General features: G+C 46.1%; 2 protein-coding genes across 33 annotated transcripts in view; one reads left to right on the forward strand and one right to left on the reverse strand.

The window, feature by feature from the left end:
- The window catches only part of LOC114444601 (scavenger receptor cysteine-rich type 1 protein M130-like), a 902,860-nt gene that overhangs the window by 244,945 nt on the left and 636,698 nt on the right, over positions 1–21,217 (forward strand). The window lies entirely within an intron of this gene.
- pak1 (p21 protein (Cdc42/Rac)-activated kinase 1) overlaps positions 8,491–21,217 on the reverse strand; it is a 46,666-nt gene continuing 33,939 nt past the window's right edge. For 25 of the 32 annotated variants that reach the window (XM_028419303.1, XM_028419304.1, XM_028419302.1 and 22 more), the window contains 14 exons: positions 20,966–21,016; positions 20,815–20,847; positions 18,619–18,765; positions 18,298–18,335; positions 17,483–17,596; positions 15,961–16,210; positions 14,615–14,678; positions 14,260–14,308; positions 13,377–13,489; positions 12,109–12,226; positions 11,799–11,898; positions 11,484–11,680; positions 11,214–11,351; positions 8,491–10,446 (listed from right to left, as the gene is read on the reverse strand). In XM_028419303.1, the coding sequence (XP_028275104.1) occupies positions 10,360–10,446; positions 11,214–11,351; positions 11,484–11,680; positions 11,799–11,898; positions 12,109–12,226; positions 13,377–13,489; positions 14,260–14,308; positions 14,615–14,678; positions 15,961–16,210; positions 17,483–17,596; positions 18,298–18,335; positions 18,619–18,765; positions 20,815–20,847; positions 20,966–21,016 (1,499 nt within the window). In that variant the 3' untranslated portion in view covers positions 8,491–10,359. Of the gene's footprint in view, positions 10,447–11,213; positions 11,352–11,483; positions 11,681–11,798; positions 11,899–12,108; positions 12,227–13,376; positions 13,490–14,259; positions 14,309–14,614; positions 14,679–15,960; positions 16,211–17,482; positions 17,597–18,297; positions 18,336–18,618; positions 18,767–19,573; positions 20,298–20,814; positions 20,848–20,965; positions 21,017–21,217 lie in introns of those variants that run through there. The other 7 variants (XM_028419309.1, XM_028419310.1, XM_028419311.1 and 4 more) reach the window with 2 other exon arrangements.

A 21,217-nucleotide genomic window follows, 5' to 3' on the forward strand; every position in this document is an offset into this window, starting at 1 on the left:
ATTTCCCAGCTTCACTCCGACTCTTCCTTCCTCCCTCCCCTCCTTCACCTGTCCATCTGTCAGTGCTCCTCTTCCTCTCTGTCCAGTACTTTAGCTGCTTGACATCAAACTCTTTTATTTACCCATGAAATGAGCCACACACTTTACAAGTGTATATAATTGATCATAGAAATTAACAAAGCATAGCTCAGATTTCAGACTACAACCTAATCCAGTGTCCATCATAGAAAATCTGACTATAGCCAATGAGAGAGAAAGACTAAGACCCGGGGCACAACCCTGAGAATGAAAGGTACATTCACATCTATCAGGTGTGTATGTTCAAAAGGAAGCAAAACCTGCAGCAGCACAGGAGTCACATGGTGCAGGTAGGAGTCAGTGTTTGACGCCGCTTCGGACGCACAGCTCTGCTGTGATCCCGGTGACAGGAAGCCGGTCCATATGGACTCTCTAAACCACAGTGTACATACTGTCAGTGCACAAGGAGGCAGTGCTGCACACCTGAAGCTCCACAATCATGCCGACAGCATCTGCAGTGCACATTTAACCCTACACACACTTTTTGAGAGAAACTAAATATCTGTTAACTGATTTTTGACCCGATGACTGAAGAAAACGAGCACAGACCTGTAAGAGGAGGCTATAAATATCAGGCACAACCAAACCAACCAGCAGAAGCACACGCACTAACTATCTGACCCAGGAAAACAAGGAAAGGAGGTTTTTCCACAACTGTTCTACTTTCTCCAAAAGCCCTGCTCCAGATTTCCAAAAGGACAGAGTTCTGAGAAAGTGTTAGCGAACAAAGTCTGCCTTTATCCTGACACCAAGGACTGACGATATATGGGTCACACTCCGGACAGCTCCGACCCGCTGCATGTCAGCCAATCAACAAACCAGCCTGGGCTAGAACGTGTGTGAATACATAAGTCCTCTAACTATTGGTGCCACTATGCAATACACAGAAATATGAAAAACAAATCCACTCTGGGTTCCGGGTTCTTCTTATGGAAACAGAGGCAGCTGCACACAGAGTATCTTTGCAATCTGTCATGTTTCACTTGCCTGCACACCTCCATTACATCTGACAGGACCACTGACTGCCTCAGATCCACCACTGAGAATTCAATTATGACCCAACAGGACCCAGTTCAACTGGAAATATGGCACCACAGAGTCCGGGGAGCCTGAAGGCTACAGAAGCATGGAGCGAACCAGGAAGGGAGATTTCATATTCACCTTGTAATTTTATAATGTTTACTGTTGTCCACTTTTGACACAAATCAGGTCTTTGCCTTGTGATGATATCTATAGAGCTGCACACACTTGTGTTTGTATGTGAAACCACACAGGATTACATGGTCAGTGCTTAAAACAAACAGAGACTCCATCATGTAGTACAGTGGATAAATAACCTTGAGAGAGTCTGTCAGTCTCACTACTTAGCATGCAGAGTGCCACATGCTAAAAGTAAACAGAGACATGAGTTACTGCAGTCCTCTGCAAGCAGCTCCTCACCCAGCAGCAGCAACTGGAACTGAAGGTAGTTGGTTCCAGAGGAGAAAGTACAACACTGGAGGAGAAACATCTGTCGAGATGGTCGAATGTGCAGACCATGAAAATATATCGAATACAGACATCTGCATGTCTGGTTGTTTTAGTTCTTTGCAGACCATCGTGATGCCACTACAGCTGCATTTGTACATTAAACGTACCAAAACATGCGCAAACCCATCCTTAAAAGCTGCACACTGTCACAGAAAATGACTCACATGTCAGCACTGAGTGCACGTACACGTAGCGCACACACACACACACACACAAAGCAGGAGGATACTGTAGAAACATAGATGGAGAGCGGGGCTGAGAGAACAGAGGGGACAGTGCACAGAGCCGGCCTTTGTATCCAGACCAATCAGCTCTCTGCTGTTCACTCATTGTCCAAACACATCGCACCACAACTAACAACAACAACACCAGCAGCAGCAGCAGCAGCAGCCGCCGCTGCCACCAGGCATGTGCTGATGTCAAGGCTTCATAAGACAGTGGTCCTTTGTGGACATAATGCTGGGAATCATTTAAGAAACAGCAGCGAACCTGAACGTTGATCAGAAAACATCACTGCTCTGTTGGCTGCCACTTAATGTCCCCGGTCAGCAGAGCTCACAGGAAGACGTCTTTGTGATGATGTTTAAGGGTCCTTAAGGTGGACATGAGCTGACCGATATATTGATTCACTCATCAAGGTCGTCATGGTCACATGATCCGCATCAACAGCCACAGCGAGCAGGTGCTTTTACAGCTTGACGGGAACATTCGTCCACAGCAACAAAATCCATCTCATTAACTCGGTCATTTTAAATAATATACTGGAACAGGTACCACACCATCATCACCATCATCATCATCATCATCATTATATAAACACAATGCACTCACTCCGTCTGACTGACTATGATTGATCCTGTATTGAAGCTTGGTTTGAAACTGCTCGGCCTTAGTAAAAGCATCTAGTGAACGTTCAGACTCCTCTTCATACAAGATGTTGAACGTATAAACACATGTACAAATAAAAAATAAACCTGTTTGCCAAAGGCAGAGACTTAGGCCTGATACTTAGTGATGCACTCGTTATGGTACCTAACAGCAGCTCATCCCTCCTGTGGATCAAACTGTACCTTCCTCCCTCTGAGATCAGTCTGACCCAACACACTGTTAATTATACTCATGCTGGATTTATTGTAGACTGCACACAGTGTGTTATATATGACTACCAGTATGACTGGATGATTGTTTATATGCCCCCCCTGGGATCAATAAATGTCTGTTATCAGCATATTAAAACTACTTCATTAGGAATATTTCCAGTCTCATCTCATCACATCCTGTCTGTGTTGGAGCTCTGTGAGGACACAAGTATTCACTGTGATGGAAAAGTAATCACGGCACACAACAGACCCTTAAAAACCAAAAACAATCTGAGGTCTAAGAGGATCACGAGGCTGCAAATCCAGGCCCAGCTCTTTCCAAAATATGTCAAGCTTTACCACCCTGACAGCAGTAAAACAGGCTGCATGTGGTCCTGTCGGGCAGCAACATGTCTGCACAGCACAGCTACGATGTATTGTAACATACAGCGACATCATCGGTGCCTCAGACCAGCGGCTCACAGGGATTTAACATGATCTCACTTTCTACACATTTTTCTTCTGCCTGCCTGGAATGATGTCACCACCTGATACTAGATCCAGAACATGTTCCTCCACCATCAGGCTGGACTGACACGTATTTTAAAAGCAGCATTTCGACCGTCTGATGGTTAATGAAGCACCTCTTCTGATCTCTGGATCACAGAGTTCCACCCTGTGCAGTGGCTCGTGGATCAGGAACGTCCCTCTGACACCTTCAGTCCTCTCACAGCTGAGTGTCTCTGACCTTGTGTCTCTGATGTTCTTCCATGTGACTCATACAATAAGGGTCCTCAGTGGACAGTCTGAGCTCAGACAGGTCCTGTACTGACCTATGGAACCACACTAAGGAAACGTCTGACCCTCAGTGTCAACAGCCACACAGTCAGAGAAGATAAGAGAGTAAAATAAATAACATTTACCTGAAAGCCTGAGATCAGTCAGAACCTCTCAGAGGAATTTACGTCAACATGACAAACAGAAGAAGTTTGATGTGAACACAAACCTATAAACCAGATGTCAGATTAACCCCTAGATATTAATGAATACATTAAATAACCATTTAAAGAAGAAAAGCATCGCAGTGTTGAATCATCGCGGGACGTGGAGCTGATGTTTACAGCGCGTCGTCACTACACGGAGATCGATACGCTGATGATCGCCGCAGATCAATGAATCGAACAGCTCCTCACCGGGCGGGCGGCTCGTGTGTCTTCGTGTCTCCTCGGTTTTTTCCGCCCTTTGAGTCCGACTCTTAGTTTTTAAACAAACACGTTCTGAGGCACGCGCCGCGCTGCTGCAGTGTCTCGTGCTGCCCGTCTGATGCACCGCACGCGCTCCGGCTGGCTGCGGAGAACTGCAGGCAGGCGCGAGGGCTCCAATCAACCTGTTGCCTACGTCATCACAGCGCACGCGTCGTTTCCTGCACTCACACACACACACACACACCCACACACACAGACACACACACACACACACACAGACACACACACACACACAGAAAATCAGGTCATAAATTAACGTAGATTAAAAATAAATCTGTGATTACTAATTACTAATTACTGTCCTGCTACACAAGTTCAAATGTGTTCACAGTATTATGTTAAAGACATAATTAGTGTTAGTCTATATCTCAGCTTAAACTCTGAGCTCTAAGTTTTTCATTACTTTAACCTCGATGGTACAGATGAACAGTGTGACAGCATGCAGGCCTGTGCTGAGTTTAAAACATTGAACCATATTACAGTGATGTGCTTAATTGTCCTCGTAGACCTTCATGTGACTTCATTAGGGCTCCTGTAATGATAAAATTCACCATTTAAAAGAAAAGCGTCCGGTTTGTGTTGATGATGAGTGTGAGCGTCTGTTCCACATGAGGGGAAGTGCTGCAGCAGACTCCAGGCTGACAGCAGAGCCTGAACACGGGGACACGTCAGGCTACAGTCTGCATGAGTCCAGTCACTGTCACAGAGTCCAGTCGTCTGTTAGCTGGAAGCAAACACTGTGTGTGAAACAGGAACCAGTAAAACCAGGCAGAAGAAGTCCAGACCAGGACTCTGCAGGTGTTATCATCATGATTCTATAAAGAACTCGGCCTGGAGTGGCTGCACTGCTGTAGAATTACTGCTGTTTTTAGTCGGCCATTTTTAGAATCTACATTCATCAGTGGTTAAACTATTCTGCCACACTGACCCTCTGGACCAGAGCATCGATTGGTTCTGGATCCTCCTGGTCCAGCCGGCATCAGTGGAAGTTTCAGTGTTTGAACAGATCAATGGAAACTTTGCAGCACTGAAACACAACCGAGTGTCTGAGCAGCTCCGGGCTGAGGGCTGTTCCCAGGAGGGAGCGTGAGTGATGAACATCGAAGGTTAAACACACACAGTCACTGTGCACGGCGTCTCAGACTGCACTCTGAGGGGTCCCCTCTGCTTATAGGCAACACCCACGCAGAGCATCGCCATGGCGACTCGCTGCTCCTTCAATCATAATAATGCCTTGAATCTGGTCACCCAGGCACGGGTCGCCACGGTAACAGAATCATTACAATGGCAACCTGCACAAAGGAGGCACCACACACACACCCTTAATCCCTGGATATCAGATTAAGTAAATATCTGATCGATAAAGCTGACGTACATGGTGACAGCTTCATCCCCAAGAGGAACCAGACACACATTGTGTGGTGAACTATGTCAGGACGGACCACTGACACTGTGTGTGCCAGTCTGTGAGGACTTCCTGTCATCCTCCGAGCTCTTTGACCATGTCTGACCATGACAACAACAGAAAGCTGCAGTCAGAGCATCGACTCAGCAGAGCTCATCATTAATGTGTGTGACCACTCACTGCAGGCTCATGTTGTGAGGACAGAAAGCTCAGCACACATCGCCAGGTTTAGGGTGAAGCTAGGTCCAAGGTTCAACCGAAGTTTGTCGATGGAGGTGATGGTGTGTGTGTGTGTGTGTGTGGAGTCTCTGCAGTGCTCTTCCTCTGCAGTGGAGGCTGTTATGTAACATCCAGCGATAAAGGGAAAGTGAACACACACACACACACACACACACACACACACACACACACTCACAGGAGGAGAACATGGTGATCAATCACTTCTTGTGGCTAACCTTTGCTGCCTCTTCCTCCCCTGAGCAGGCAGGGTGTTCGTGTTCAAGACACAGCGTGGAGACACAACAAGGTCAAATCTGCACTTTATAAATGTATTTAAATGATTAAATTTAATAATTTTTTGTGTTTCCCTCCTTCAGGTCCAGCCTCCGTGCTCAGACAGAGACCTTCAGATGATGCAGGGCAGCAGCAGCAGCTTGGGTTAAACGGCCCGCGGGGCTCACAGGTTGCCGGGCCTGTGTGTTGGATGCAGGTATCCCTCTGGGTGGAGGGATCCGGATGGAGGGACATTAATCATAATGTCTTCACATGTATCGAAGGGACAAGTTTAACATTTACTTCGATCATTCGTCTTTTCCCTCTTCTTTCCTGTGTAATCCATAATCTCATAATCTTAACCCCTGCCTCTCTCTGCCCCCCTCTCGGACTCTTCACGTCTCTCTTCTCTGCACTGTGGTGTTTTCGTTTCAGTTTCAGCCTCGGTGTGGTTTGTCCTTGTCACTGATGCGTCACGCTCCGTCACTCCTCCCCTCTGTGCCACCTCAGCAGAAAGTGGCCTCATTACTCTGCACACTGCAGCAGCAGCTGTACTGTATCAGAGAGAGAGGGGGAGCAGGACTAGAAGAAAGCCAGAGAAATCCTGCGTCACTCTTTCTGTCTTTGCAGGAGTGTTAAGGAGAGCCCAGTTGCCACGGCAACGGACTGTGAGACCGCAGGACGGATGGAGCAGCCCGACCTGAGGAGAGAGCGTCTCATACCCGTCAGTGAATCAGCATCCTTCCTTTTGTTTTTACAGACATTAGAACTACGAGGTTTGACTCAAAATGTTGAGCTGTACCGCACGTGACCGCGTGCACCCAGCCGGCTCACCTTCGGCTGTTCTGACCCATGATCCTTTGCACACGGGTGGATCTGTGTCCATCATCATTATTATTAGCAGTAGCTCACAAGATTTTTAATTTTTCTTTCACACCACAAAGTGAAAAACACTTCTGATGTTATTTTAGGTTTTAAAACCAGCCACAGAACGTTTAAAGTATCTGGGTCAGAACTTCAGAACTTCAGATCCAGACACTGCCTGGTTCCAGCCTCTGGATCTGAAGGTAGCTCACTGCCAGCAGGTCTGAGCTCACTCAGCTGAAACATTAATAAGTTTAACATTATGCAACAGCAGATCTGAACTCACTGATCCACAGACTCACCCCGACCACAACACCAGAGCCAGAGGATGAAAGGGGCTCAGGAAGCAGGCAAACAGCAATTAGCACTGTTAATTAAAGCCGAGAGAAAAATGGAGGCGGGATCTGATTTCACGGCCGGAGGGAGGAGGGAGGGAGGCGGCAGGGGGGAGGCCGCAGGGGGGAGGCGGTCACAGCCGGAGCTAAGCTGCTGTCTGGCCTCAGACTCAGACACAAAAAAAAACAGGAATTTATGTAATTAATTAATTTACAGAAAGGTTTTGAGGACTGTTAGGAAATCATGTTAGAAAGAATCCTAATTGTTGTAAACACAGAATAAAGTCTGACACTGAACGACCGCAGCTGGAAGAACTTGAAACTAAAGTTTTCTTTGAGCCTGAAACAGACAAACAAACCGAGTTTTTCAGTTTTATTTTTTTTGGTTATCCAAAAATAAAACTTTAAAACAGACACTTTATGGCTCCGATTCCCCGCGGAGTGCAGGCGCCATCGAACCTTCTCTTCCTGGAGAAGCTGCCTGTCGTCACTGAGCAGCAGGTGTTTGACCACAGCAGTTAGAAATGGTCATCCTGTGAGTCTGTGGTGGGACTGCAGGGGGCGCTCTACTGATAAAGTTGCTTTCAGTGTCATTCAGTCTTAAACAGGTGAGAGAAAGAAGCTGAAATGTGAAGATGTTGCATATTTTTGTTTTAGCATGTGAAGCTAAAAAGCTGCATTCTGTATTTAACACTTTAAAGACCGGCCGACACATGTTGTACGTTTGCTTGGACGAACACGTCAGTAACCTGGTGTCCAGCTGTTGTAATCTCTCCATTTGGTCTGATCCGTCTCACACATCTCATGATGTGACTTTAAAGTTTCATTTAAAGGAACATTCCTGTTGGTTTCACTCACAGCCGTGTTATTGATAACACAACAGCCTCAGACTAAATCTGCAGACTGGCCCTTTAGCTTGGAGGCTTCAGACCAGGACTCGCAGCAGCAGCAGTTTGAGGCAGTTACACTGTCGATCAGTTTTTTCCAAATGACGACTCGCTGAGGGACTCACGGAGGACAAACCTTCCTCCACAGATTTAAAGCTCAGTCTGGGATTCTCTAAGTCCACCAAGTGGAGCTGGGGCGTCCATCTGTCACTAAGCCCGCTTCATGTAAACAGGTCAGATGTAGACATGCTAACATGCTAACATGCTTACTTCTGTGTAAAGTCTGGCAGGGAGATCACTCACTTTGGGAGCCACCCCTAGTGGCCACCTCAGGAACTGCACTGTAGTGCTGATTTTGGGCTGGTGGGTGAACTCTAGATGAACTGCTCAACAAAGATAATCAGTCAGTTTCAGCCCCCTGTTGCCTCCACCTGTTGCTGTGTCATGAGGCTGATGCAGCAGCAGCCTGCGCCTGTGAACATCAACATCAACATCAACATGAACATCAACATCAACAGACAGACGGCCTGAATAAGGGTTTTGGAAAAGCTGTGGTGGAGATTTTCACTGCAGGTGTGTTTTTATTTGATAAACTAAAGAACAAACAACCGATGAAACTTTGGCTCGCAGGGTTTGAACCTTTTTTTTTTTTGCTAACAAATAAAAAAACAACAAAAACAAATACTCAAATCTAAATATCCAAATCTGGCAGTTATAAAAACAGTGTAAACAAAGGCTGAAAGTGATTGTTGTCTTTTTTTTTTCCTCAAAGCAGTTTTTGCACATAAAATATACACCTTATGTTCAGAGGGCTCCTGGGACCCTTCAGTCCTCCAGGCAGGAAAGAAAAACAAACAAACAAACAAACAGCGTCGTACCGTCTCCTGAAGATATGATCTCTGCTATCGTACACAAGCATCCTTCATGAATCGTTGCTACGGGTTTCAGCATTATTACACATCACTTATTATTTTCTCTTAACGTACCGTATAAAAAGGGTTGTTGACATGCACATTCTCTCCCTCGCAGTCTGAGAGCCGAGCCTGCAGACGGCGAGGTCCCGGAGCCACCGACAGGGTGAGTCCACACAGGAGGGATTTATGGAGCCTCTGACACAGCAGCAGAGTGCTCACTGACATGTTCAACTACATCTGGATTTACTTTTTGTCTTAAAGAAGCTTCATGCTGAGAACAAAATGACCTGAATGTGATGTCACCTGAGTCGGTGATGGACTACAGTTATATTTTTTCTGCTGCAGACTCCAGCAGCTACAAACGTGAACCTCAGGATGTTAAGTCCCACCAAAGGACCGTTCACACGTCTGCCAAACGTTGTTATTTTTAGGACAAACGAACCCTCAGTGACATCACCCAGGGCCATTTGGGTCATTTTTAAGCTCAGTGTGGAAGGTTTGCCTAAATCCTGATTAATCCAAATACGGGCAAAGGGCTGGGAGGTGTTTTTTTTACACCCTTCATTATGCAACATTTATGTAATTTAAACAGCTGAACTACAATGAACATCTGTTTTGCTGCTGTAATTTTAATGAATATTAACATGGAGGTCCACAAGGAGGGGCTTCAGCATGTTCCCTGAATATTAGAGGAGTCCAGCTCTGAGGAGTTTCCTGTTAGACCTTAACTTTGAGAAACTCTGCAGCAGAATCACAGCGAGATGTGTCTGAAGTGAGGAACCTTCACGACTCTAAAATAACAGACGTGATGCTTCCATGCTTCCAAACTCGGTCTGTCGGCGGCTCCGGGCGCCAGTGTTTCCTCATTATATTATTAATATTCTCACAGCTCACACTGTCGACACGACAACGCACCAAACCTCCACTGCTCCGTGTCACAGACTACAGAAGAAATCACTACAATCAAACTGAATCAGTACCAACACACACACACAGACACACACACACACCCCCCTGTCCACAAACACACACACACACAGAAACGATGATTTAAAAAAAAAATGCACGTTCAGAAGACGATGACACACACACACACACAGACACACACACACAGAGGGTGCTGGTTGGCTGCTGTGGTCCGGGGTGTTTACAGACAACTTAGAAAACAAACACAGATTTAAAAAAACTCCCATGAGTCTTTGGGCTCTCTCCCATGTCCGGTTGTTCATGTTGGCAAACAGGGTGGTGATGTCAGTGATTACATCACATGACCACAACCAACCAATAATATCACTCAGTGTTCCCTGTCCTGTCCGAGTCCAGTGGAGTGTAGAAAAAAAAAGGAGATGCAGGAAGAATCGTCTCGTCTTCCTACCCGTGGGGGAGGGGGGGGGGGGGGGGGGAGAACATGAGAGGAAGACGATGACGGGGGAGAAAAAAAACTGGAGGCAACCATCACCGCTCGCACAGGAGGGGGTGACGACAGAGAAAATCGTGAGTGCAAGGCGAGCTAGCGGTTGTTCTTGGCAGCTTCTTTGGCCGCCAGAATGAGAGGAGTCAGACTGGAGAGAGGCTTCGCCACCTTCAGAAACTGATGCTGAGAGAGGGGAGAGCGGGGGGAGACAGGGAAGGGGGAGAGTCATTATTAACTCAAATTAATACGACAACAACACAAACATTACACGTCATCATGAGCAGGACGGCCGATAAAACCTCAGCAGCACAGAGAAAACAAAGCGTTGTCTGAAAGAGTCTGTGATGTTGTAGTTTCTGCAGGCCTCTGCAGCCCTGCAGGGACTCTTATTGATCTGCTATTACTTCAGAGAACAAGGTCTAACACTGCACACACACACACACTCACACAAATAAGAGCTGTTGCAGTCAGATCTTCAGAAACAGCTTTCACCTCTGCGTCACGGTACAGTTACACAACTCTGTTCCAGCTTCACCTCGTCTCTGCACCCACACAGCTCACAGTCTGTCTGCCTGTCTGTCTGTGAGTGGACAGATGAGCCTCTTCTGAGGCTGGATTCATTTATCAGCTCTCAGGCTGCAGCAGGCGGGCTGACAGCTCACAGAGCTGGATGTTTCACCACATGACAACAGGCTGGAGCTGCTGTTTAAAACTCTTCATGTTGAGGTTTGAGTGTTTCCACTTTATATTCTTAATATTATATATAATATTATTATTATATTATATTAATATTAATACTTAATATTCTTATCAGAGTGACATGTTTTTCCTCTCTATCCTCCTTAATTTTATATTGTTGTTTTCTTCTGGAGTCCCCTCTCATTTTGATTTTGAGACACCATATTTGTTTTGTATGCATCATGCATGGGGAAGAACACACAGCTGTGTACCTGCAGCAGCTCCTTAGCCGACCCTCTCTTCTCCACGTCCATCTCCAGACATCGGTTCAGGAAGTCTCTGAATATCGAGGACAGTTTCTCTGGGTTCTGCAGCTCCGGCGTCCCATTGGTTGCTATGAGATACAGCGCCTACCACACACACACACACACAAATTTGTCAACATCCCATTGCGGTCCATGAAAGACGCTTGCAGCCACTGACACTTTGGTGCCATCTAGTGGTGGTTTTTAGGTACTGCCTCCACGTCTCCACTAACTCACCCTGAGTGGGTTTTCATTCAGGTACGGCGGCTCCCCCTCCACCATCTCTATGGCCATGATGCCCAGAGACCAGATGTCCACTTTGGGGCCGTAGGCTTTGCGGGTCACGACCTCTGGAGCCATCCAGTACGGAGTCCCGACCATGGTGCTGCGTTTACTCTGCTCCGGAGTGATCTGAGCGCAGAACCCGAAGTCAGCTGGGAGGACAGAGTGAGGCCATGTTAGTCTGAGTTCAGGCACTTTTTCAGCACGTCAGCGTTCAGATACACATCACATGAAGAAATAAGTGAACTGATGCTGCTGCTGTGCACTGACTGAGTTTGACGGAGCCGTCCATTCCCAGCAGGATGTTGTCGCTCTTGATGTCTCGATGGATGACCTGATTCGAGTGGAGGAACTCCAGCGCCTGCAGACACTGAACACAGAAACACAAGAAAGGAACAAAATGTGCTGATTAAAGGTGTGACCACGCACACACACACGCACACACACACACACACACACACACACACACACACTACACCTGCCGAGGGATATTTTTAGCCTGAGAAAAAGAACAAGCACTAAATTCTGAGGTGTCCACAGTTAAAAAGCTGGCAGTGGCTCCAGCTCTCAGGCCTCTTACCTCTCTGCACACAGCAGCTATCTGAGCTTCATCCATGCAGGTTTCCGTGACGACGTCAGTCAACGAGCCTCCAGCCAGGTACTCCATCACGACCCAAAGCTCATCACCCACCAGGTAGCTGTGGCAAACATCCAAAAACAACAAAACTAAGATGCTGAAAGTTCATTTTAGGGGCAGACATTGGTTAATCAAATGGATTGATTGATCTTTTATTTGTGCTCACAGTTCATCAATGAGTCTATAGAGAGGGTGAGGATTTATGTTCACAGATTTATGTGGCCACAACATTACAAAGTATTCAAGCACACACACAGACACACACACAGACACACACAGACACACACACAGACACACACAGACACACACAGACACACACACAGACACACACAGACACACACAGACACACACAGACACACACAGTAAATCAGTGATGTGGGAACTGGTGTTTCCATGGGGATGACAGCATTATCGCCAGTCTTGCATGTCCTGTCTTCATCGTCTCTCAAGACAAACAGGTAACTACGGTAACCAGACACATCCCTCCCTCCCTCCCTCCCTCCCTCCCTCCCTCCCTCCAGGCACATACACATGTCTGGGATGTTGTCATGACAACAGCCACAGTGAACTGGATAACCTCTCATCACAGCTCGGTGGAGTTTCCTCAGTGATGATTACAGAGTTTCAGCCGGAATGTCACGGGCTCTCTGAGCTCTCGGAGCTCTCTGAGCTCTCGGAGCTCTCGGAGCTCTCGGAGCTCTCTGAGCTCTCCGGTTTGAAACCTTCGGACTGCTTTTACATCAGTTGTGATTTAACGCACTGTGAGGCGTTGGGATGTGAAAACCATCTGTGCAGTTTAGAAAGCAGTGAGATGAAAGTGGCATAAAATAAAAGCATAAACACAGATGATCTGGAGGGGATATAAATATAAACGACTCGGCCAGGCCCGGCTCCTTTCACAGCAGATTCTAAAAGCCATCATTAGTTTATTTATTTGGTCAGATCAGCAACATAAAGAGGAGAATCTCTGCTGAGTGTGAAGCCGCCAAAACTAAAAATACACATCCCGGTTTTAAAGCTGCAGCCTCCACAAAGACGTGTGTGTTTTTCACCCAAACAGTGAAAGTCTGCAGCACAGCAGCTCCTGTTCGACTCATTAGTTTAAATGACCTGACAGGTTTAAAGCTACGTAATCTCTGCTATGAGCCAGATTAACATGAAGACTCTGTATGAAAATAAGAATCTGCTGTGCACAGCGTGTGGCGTCTCACCTGTCCAGGTAGTTGACGATGTTCGGGTTCTTGTTTTCCCTCATCACCAGAATCTCATTGATGATCAGTTCCTTCTTGGGCTGCTGCTGCAGGTTCATCTGTTTAATGGCGACCTGAGAGAAGACAGAAGAATACGTCACCCTGAACAGAGAAGAGCCGACAACAATGAAACACAGACCGAGGACAGGGATGGTGTAAAAATGAAGCTGGTTATAAAGTGAGGAGAGAAGCTGGAAAAGACGGTCAGGAGGGGAAATGAGTTAATCTGAAGGCAGCCTGAGCGACTTTAAAACTGAGCACACTGACTAATCCTCAGAGAGTGAAACTGAGCAGGATTATCCCGACACACGAGCTGAGCAGCTTTAAAATGAACCTGAAGGTCTCAGCAAATGAAAACAGACAGAAATCCAGGTGCTGCTGAAAACTGGACTCAGTTTGTAAGTCTGTAAAATCATCTGAAGCATCAGGATCAGAATCTCAGACAGACACACAGACAGACTGAGAGACAGACAGACAGAGAGACAGACAGACAGAGAGACAGACAGACAGAGAGACAGACAGACACACAGACAGACTGAGAGACAGACAGACAGAATGAGAGACAGACAGACAGACAGACAGACAGACTGAGAGACAGACAGACAGACAGACAGACAGACTGAGAGACAGACAGACAGAGAGACAGACAGACAGAGAGACAGACAGACAGAATGAGAGACAGACAGACAGACAGACAGACAGACAGACAGACAGACAGACAGATCATCCTTTAACCCTTACAGCAAAACAATCATGATGACGTTTAGTTTTATTTTTATCAAAAAAATGTCAGCACACACATTTTTCCAGACTAACCCTCCAAGACGAAGACGAGGACACCTACCTCTTGTCCTGTTGCGATGTCTATAGCTGTGTACACCGTCCCAGACGCCCTGAACACACACACAGACACACACAGAGCCGCAGTTATCTAATTTATCTCTTAAAGGTCGTTTGAGATAAAAGCATATCTGCAGTGAACACAGAGCAGCCAGCAGACTCCTCCAGCCTCTGTTTGTGTTACAGGTTCATCACACACTAACTTCACACACCTTAAAGTCGAAACAAAAGAAGTTATAGTTGTTTTTGTGCCTGTCTGTGTATTTATGGTGACATTTTAACCGACAGTACACACTACTGCCACCTACCGACTGTTTGCTGTAACACAAACACTGATCACAGATCTACACGTGACTCACCCCTGCCCGATCTTCTCAAAGCGAGTGTATTTCTTTTTGGGGTCTCCGACACTCACGATCGTCCCTGAGGTTAAAGACAGAGACAGAAGACAGACACAGATTCATCACATCAGATCTGTAAGAGGGCCAGGAAACCTTCAACCCACAGCTGGAAGGGTTCAAATGTTTGCTTTGGATGGATAGAAGAGTCGGCTGTCTTTCTATTCATTCCAATTCTACTCTACGTTCATCACACGCAGGTCAGTGCAGCATGCTGACTGGGAGAGAAAGAGACAGAGAAGAAGAGAAGAAGAAGACGAAGGAAGAAAGACAGAAAAGTCTGTGGTTCAGTCCACCGCAGGACGGTGATTCGAGGATCAAACGTCTGTAACCGCAGAGACGATGGACAGAGAGGAGGACCAGAGGACAAGAGGACAGGACAGAGGGGGCGGGGCAGTGGATATCAGGTCTGTCAACCAGAGGAGAGACAGACAGGCAGTATCCAGGTCTTACCAGCAGAGGGAGACCTGAGCACATCTGGACAGGCATGGGGGGGCATGGTTTAAAAAATATACAGGCTTTTATTCATGTGGTAAAAATATACACGATAAACAATGTTCTGTGGGGGGAGGGGGGGGGCTTTAAGTGCTTTTATTTTGAAAGGATTAAACTACACAGACTTTAAGAGTTTAAATGTTTTTAGAGTTAGAGTTTAAATTACTTTAATTTGTGTTTATGTAGCGTCACCCGGATTATCATCGGTTTATTTGGCCTTTCAGAGTAAAAGCCTCTGTGTGTGTTGTCTTAACAACATCTGGCTCATGTTACAGTGCCCAGAGGTTCAAGAAGAAAGTCTGCGGGTTTCCAGAAGTCGGAACAACCGACCACAGAGTTCAGTTCAAATAGCTTCATACCTGTGGTTCAGTTCGGAGGCTATAAAACCATGTGAGTGCTGCGAGTGTGCGTCAGCTCAGCCAGTTCAAATATTACCCATCAGATGTGAGACAGCCACACTCTGTTTGTCAATCAGAGGTAATGATGTGTTCTGTTTCAGCTTTTTACAATGACCCACAAACACCTACCCCATAAAACCATCGTTTTTAATATGGAAACATGCAATAATAACGACCTTTAAATTAAACGTGTATTCAAATGTTACAGCAGCCTGACTGGAGCCAAAAATAAACTCGTGTGTGTGTGTTTGTGTGTGTAAGTGATGAAAGAGTCTTAAAAAGTGTAAATGAGGCTGAAATTCTGAAGTTTTACTGAAGTTGTAAGTCTGTGTTGTTGGTGTGGACTAAAGCATGAAACTATAATTGGGTGAACTGCCCCTTTATCAGTATTTATAACGGTGTATTTTGTCTTACGTAGTTTCTCCAGGATCTCCTCGTCAGACATCTTCTTCTTCCTGGTTTTGTCCTGTGGGCGGGGCACAGAGGGGCCGGGGGCGGGGCTCGCACTGGGAGGGCTGCTGGGAGCGCCTTCTGCAGGGGCTGCGGCGGCGGGGGTGACGGCGGCAGCGGCGGCGGCGGTCGGTGGGGAGATGGGAGAGGTCGCAGCATCTTTGGTGGGAGGAGGAGGAGGAGGGAGCGGCTCGATCACAGAGCGAGTGTATATCTGAAACAGTTACAAGAGGTCTTTACTCCAACATACATGCTTCCTCTGTTCAACTGTGTGTGTGTGTGTGTGTGTGAGAAGTCAGGTGCACCAAAGCCGTCACTGTGGATACGGCAGTGGCGCCATGGAAGCAGCCTCTCAACCGCCAACCTGTCTGACACTGAGCAACAATGTGTGTGTGAGTGAGGGAGAGAAAGGTTGTGAGAAAAGATGTGAGCACCGTGTGTGTGTGTGTGTGTGTGTGTGTGAGTTCCAGTTTGATCATTTGTTTTTAACCATTTTCTTATAGATGTCAACAGATTCTACATGGTGCAGCAGTTGCCATGGTGACAGCATGGTGGCGTCCAGAATGAAAAAGAACTGAAGAGCAGCTGATCCGTCTGTGCTTTGGTGACCATTAGTTTCTCTGCAGATCCTCCTGCTGGGGTGGAGAGTCAGGTTCTCACATGCTAACTTTAGTCTTTAGTCTGTCGACTTTGTGGTGCGTTCAAATGCAGCTTCCTGAAGTGTGGTGATGTCACAGTCAGCCTCCAACATATTGACTTGTGTGTCCTTGAGGTCACAGTACTGTTACTACTTAGCTACAAAGTGTGTGTGTGTGTGTGTGTGTGTGTGTGTGACCCCACAGAGACAACTGCTTCTAAATAAAAACATCTCAGCCTCCCCTGCGGCTGTCCGACATCCCAACACACACTTTGTGTTGTTATTAGAGCGCTGAAATGAGACCGGAGACGTGTCCATTTAAAGATTAATGTGGGATAAGCTAATGAGTGACGGACATCATCAAATGACCCCTCAGGGAGCTGAGTAAACATTAGTTTGTTTGTGGAGATGCAGTCGCAGGAACTAACAAAACCAACAAAACGTTTGGATCAATCAGTCGTTAGTGTAATCGCTCCTGTTAAAGTACTAAGAAGTAAATTTGATCATGTGACCTTCGCCCGCAGGTTTAACTTCCTCATACACTTCCTACCCTGCCCTCCATTCACGGCTGCCTCCGTATCTGTGGTTTTCCTCCCTCATCCTCTGTGTCCATGAAAAACTTCCATGTACTATAATCAAGTGTCAATGTCAGTATGTGATTGTGTTTATTTGTATGTATCGCATCTGCAACTGCAATCTAACTTCAGGAGTGTGCGTGGCGGCGCCGGATGGCTGCGGCTCGGAGGCGTACTCGCTCTTAATTTCGCTGGGTACTAGTATCTGTACCTGTATCACATGTGACATATACATTCTATTCTTTTCTAAGTATGAAGAACTGCATGTCCTTACTGATTTGGTGTGCTCTGGTCGAGGAGCGATCACCGGCGGCGGCTCGGCCTCGTCTTCATCTTCATCCTCAGACACGGTTGCTATGGCGGGCGTCTCCGACACGGCCTTGGAGCTCTGTGTGACATCACAGGGGGAGAGAAGGCGGAGCCTTAGTGACACCACGTGAGCCATCACAGACACCAAACCCATCATGGCTTCCTGCTCTTACTGCTTCATCATCATTAGCTCTCCTCCTCCTCCTCCTCCTCTAAATTTAACCTCCCTCTCTCGCCCTCATCTCACTGTGGATGTCTGAAAGCTTCCACTAGTCACACCTTGTCCTCTCCATCCCTCTCCTCCTCCTCCTCCTCCTCTTCCTCTCTGTCTGTCTCTGATAGTCTGGCGCTCGGCTGGTGGCCAAGCTGCAGAGACAGGAAAACAGTGAAAGGAGGAAAAGATGCTGATTCACAATGCAGAGAGAGAGAGGAAGAGGAAGAGGAAGAGGACTGCATCTGAAAGAGCGCCATCGTCCTTCCTCCTCCTCACAGTTCACAGTTTTCAGGAAAGTGCACCACGATGAGTAAGAAGTCCTATCAACAACTGATCAGCTCGACCAAACTCAATTGATAACCATCCTCGGTTCGGTCAACCTGAGCTCCACCTCAGAGGTGAAGTCTCTTTTTTCTTGACACAGCTTGTTTCACTTGTTTCAACAGTCCTGCCTCCCTCAGATGTCGTCTTGTTCTGTTCTATCATATCTGCCCCTGTTTAACCATGTATGATGGTTAGCTTAGCATAAAGGCTAGTAAGAAAATACCAGGTTATAAAAGTCTTACTGTTGTGGTGGAGGAGCTGAAGGCGTCTGTGTTTTTATCTGCAGGAACAAAAACACACAATGAGCAATAAGTAAAGAGCGCTGCAGGGTGTGTGTGTGTGTGTGTGTGTGTGTGTGTGTGTTTATTACTCCAACTATGGGGTCAGTCCACATGATGTCATATGATACATTTTAATATGAAGGCTTGTTTCAGGCACGCTGTGCTCGGAGTCTGGAAGAATCTCCATGAAATTATTACTAATCCATGAAATGGTGGAAACACTCGTGTGTCTGTGTGTGTGTCTGTGTGTGTGTCTGTGTGTCCGTGTCTGTGTGTGTGTACCTGTGAAGCTCATGTATTTCTGGCTGTTGGCCGTTTCTTTCGAGTCGTAGAACTTCAGAACATCGAGGACGGCCTGAGGATTCTTCTTCTGCTCCGACTTGGTGATGTTGGACGTCTGCAGGAGCCGGGCCCACTGCTCCGGCATGCCCTGCACGCACACACACACACACAGATTTCTCCTTTAATGTATGCATTAACCTCAGTGTGCACTGTAAGATAATCCTACACACACTCTCCCTAACAAGGCAGTCATGTCATATTTGTACTTCAGTCACAGAACTGGGTCACATCTCCTTGTTTTCCAGCTCCCTCGTCTGTCAGGGTCAGTCCATCACACACACACACACACACACACATACGGGTCTATGTGAACTAGACGGACACTGCTGGCCAAACGCGTTTTTTGCTACATTAGGCGGACACCCCTTTCCACTTGCTTTACGAAGATATGGGGTATGTCAAAAAATCTGTTTTGAGCCATAGAACACAAATGTCACTTTAAATCTTAAATACACAGCACACAACCCAAGATATAACAACCTGACAACATGGTTAGTTAGGCGGACAGGAGATAATGAGGTAATTAGCCCCGCCCATGACACAAAGAGAAATTAGGAGGACTAACTCAATTTGTGCAGACAGTAGCTATACACACACACAAAAATGTCACTGAGGTGTATTAAAGGGTCAAATACCATTAATGGAACATGGCTAAACACAAACACAAACGTGAAGGCATTGTCCATTGAAAGGACACACCTACTATATGTGGACAATTTGTTTTACACAACACACAATACGCCAGACTATGCATTGTGAAGACATACCTGATTTGTGAGGACACATTTTAACTGGCAATATAGCTCACATATATATTACATATTTTATATAGTTAATACCTCTTTCATGATTACAGAGAATGTTTTTGTGATGCTATGAGAGAAACACCAGTCAATGCACAGCGAGCCACATTTATTGCAGCAAAAACAATCAAACATCTTGGCTCAGCTTTAAATGGCTTGTACATTTTAAAACATAATTTAACAAAAACTAAAAAAGTGCTGCAACATTATGGAACCAAATGTCTTTCACACCATTCACTGCTCCAACCTCGAGGATGCTGGTGGATTGAGTAAGGGGTTATACCATCTGAGGTGCCAACAGGCTACCTGGGCCTCTTCATCCCAACAGAAAAGTGTACTTAAAACAGACACTTTGACCTGTCACTCCAGGAACAGGACAGGTGAAGTTAACAGCAATAATGAATGTTAACCTGCATGGCTAAAAGGAGTAGATGCACCACTAACAAAAATACTTTAACCATGACTCGTCCTGCTATGTCATGACAACAGAGCCGACTTCCATTTCAACATCTTTTCAACAAAAAACAAAAACAGAAGTGCTGCATCATTATGGAATCATCTTTCACACACATCATTTAGTGCTCTGTTTCTTTAAAGTAACACCCCGATTTCTGACGAAGTCTCTTATGTTCTGCACAGAGCGACTTGCTAGAACAGGATGCTCGGCCTTTCTACATTGCTGACATTCTATCATCGTGGCAAGTTTGCCTTTCAAAATATGGTGCTTGAAGTGCCTCATGATAGCAGCGACTTCTTTAGGGGACCATTGCCTCTTTTGTTTTCTCCTTGCATTATTTCCCTTGGCATCCAGACTCACTACAAGAGAGGAAAAACAGATTGTCAAATGGTATTCACACAACAATCCCAACAAAAACAACCCCTGGAACTGGTTAACATATCACTTCATGAGTCTTCATGAGCATCGTGTCCATGACAGGACACCACAGAGGAAGTCACTGCGTTCCACTGCACGCTTGAACAGCACCTCAACACTCCACAACACTACTCAGAATGTATTTTGTGAACAGAGGACATGGAGAAGCAGGAAGCTGAGCCTCACCTACCAGGGCTTGCATATCCTCACACTATTAGAATAATGGCCTGAGTCCTTTTTTCCAAGTTTTTCAGACAACACATAACTTCACCAAAAGCAGAGCATATGATATTTAGGCCAAATATTCATTTTGGTCAAAACATTACCTAGGCCATTCATTTAATAGGGTGACGATATGCTGTGCAATGACAAACATCACTGATTTTATCTTCACAGTTTGTAGACTAGTATTAAAACCCATTTAAAGTGTTTTGCTTCAGAAAAAACATGTTGTCTTACCAGTAGATGTGCTTTCAATGGCAGAGTCAATATCTGTATAGTGAAAAAAAAGATTAGGTATATGGATATAATAGCAAACAGTAATATTGCTTAGCCTACATGTAATGAATCAAACATCAAGGATGCTGGTGGACTGAGGTAGTGGTCATACCATCTGAGGTGCTTGGAGGTTCCTCAGCAGGCTGCCTGTCTCTCTTCATCCCTACAGAATAGAGTAGTTGAATGTTCATGTGATGATTTGTGTATTTCACAACAGACACTTCAACCTGTCACTACAGGTACAGGAATGGAACTATATTGTCACTTGCACAAAAAGTGCGGGCGAGATTACGTTTGGAATATAGCTTCCTGGCCGTGCAACTGTGCGCCACAATAGTGCTTGTTATGTTACAGGTATATCCCA

This window comes from Parambassis ranga, chromosome 13 (assembly GCF_900634625.1).
Source record: "Parambassis ranga chromosome 13, fParRan2.1, whole genome shotgun sequence".
In the NCBI taxonomy this organism is placed as follows: domain Eukaryota; kingdom Metazoa; phylum Chordata; class Actinopteri; family Ambassidae; genus Parambassis; species Parambassis ranga.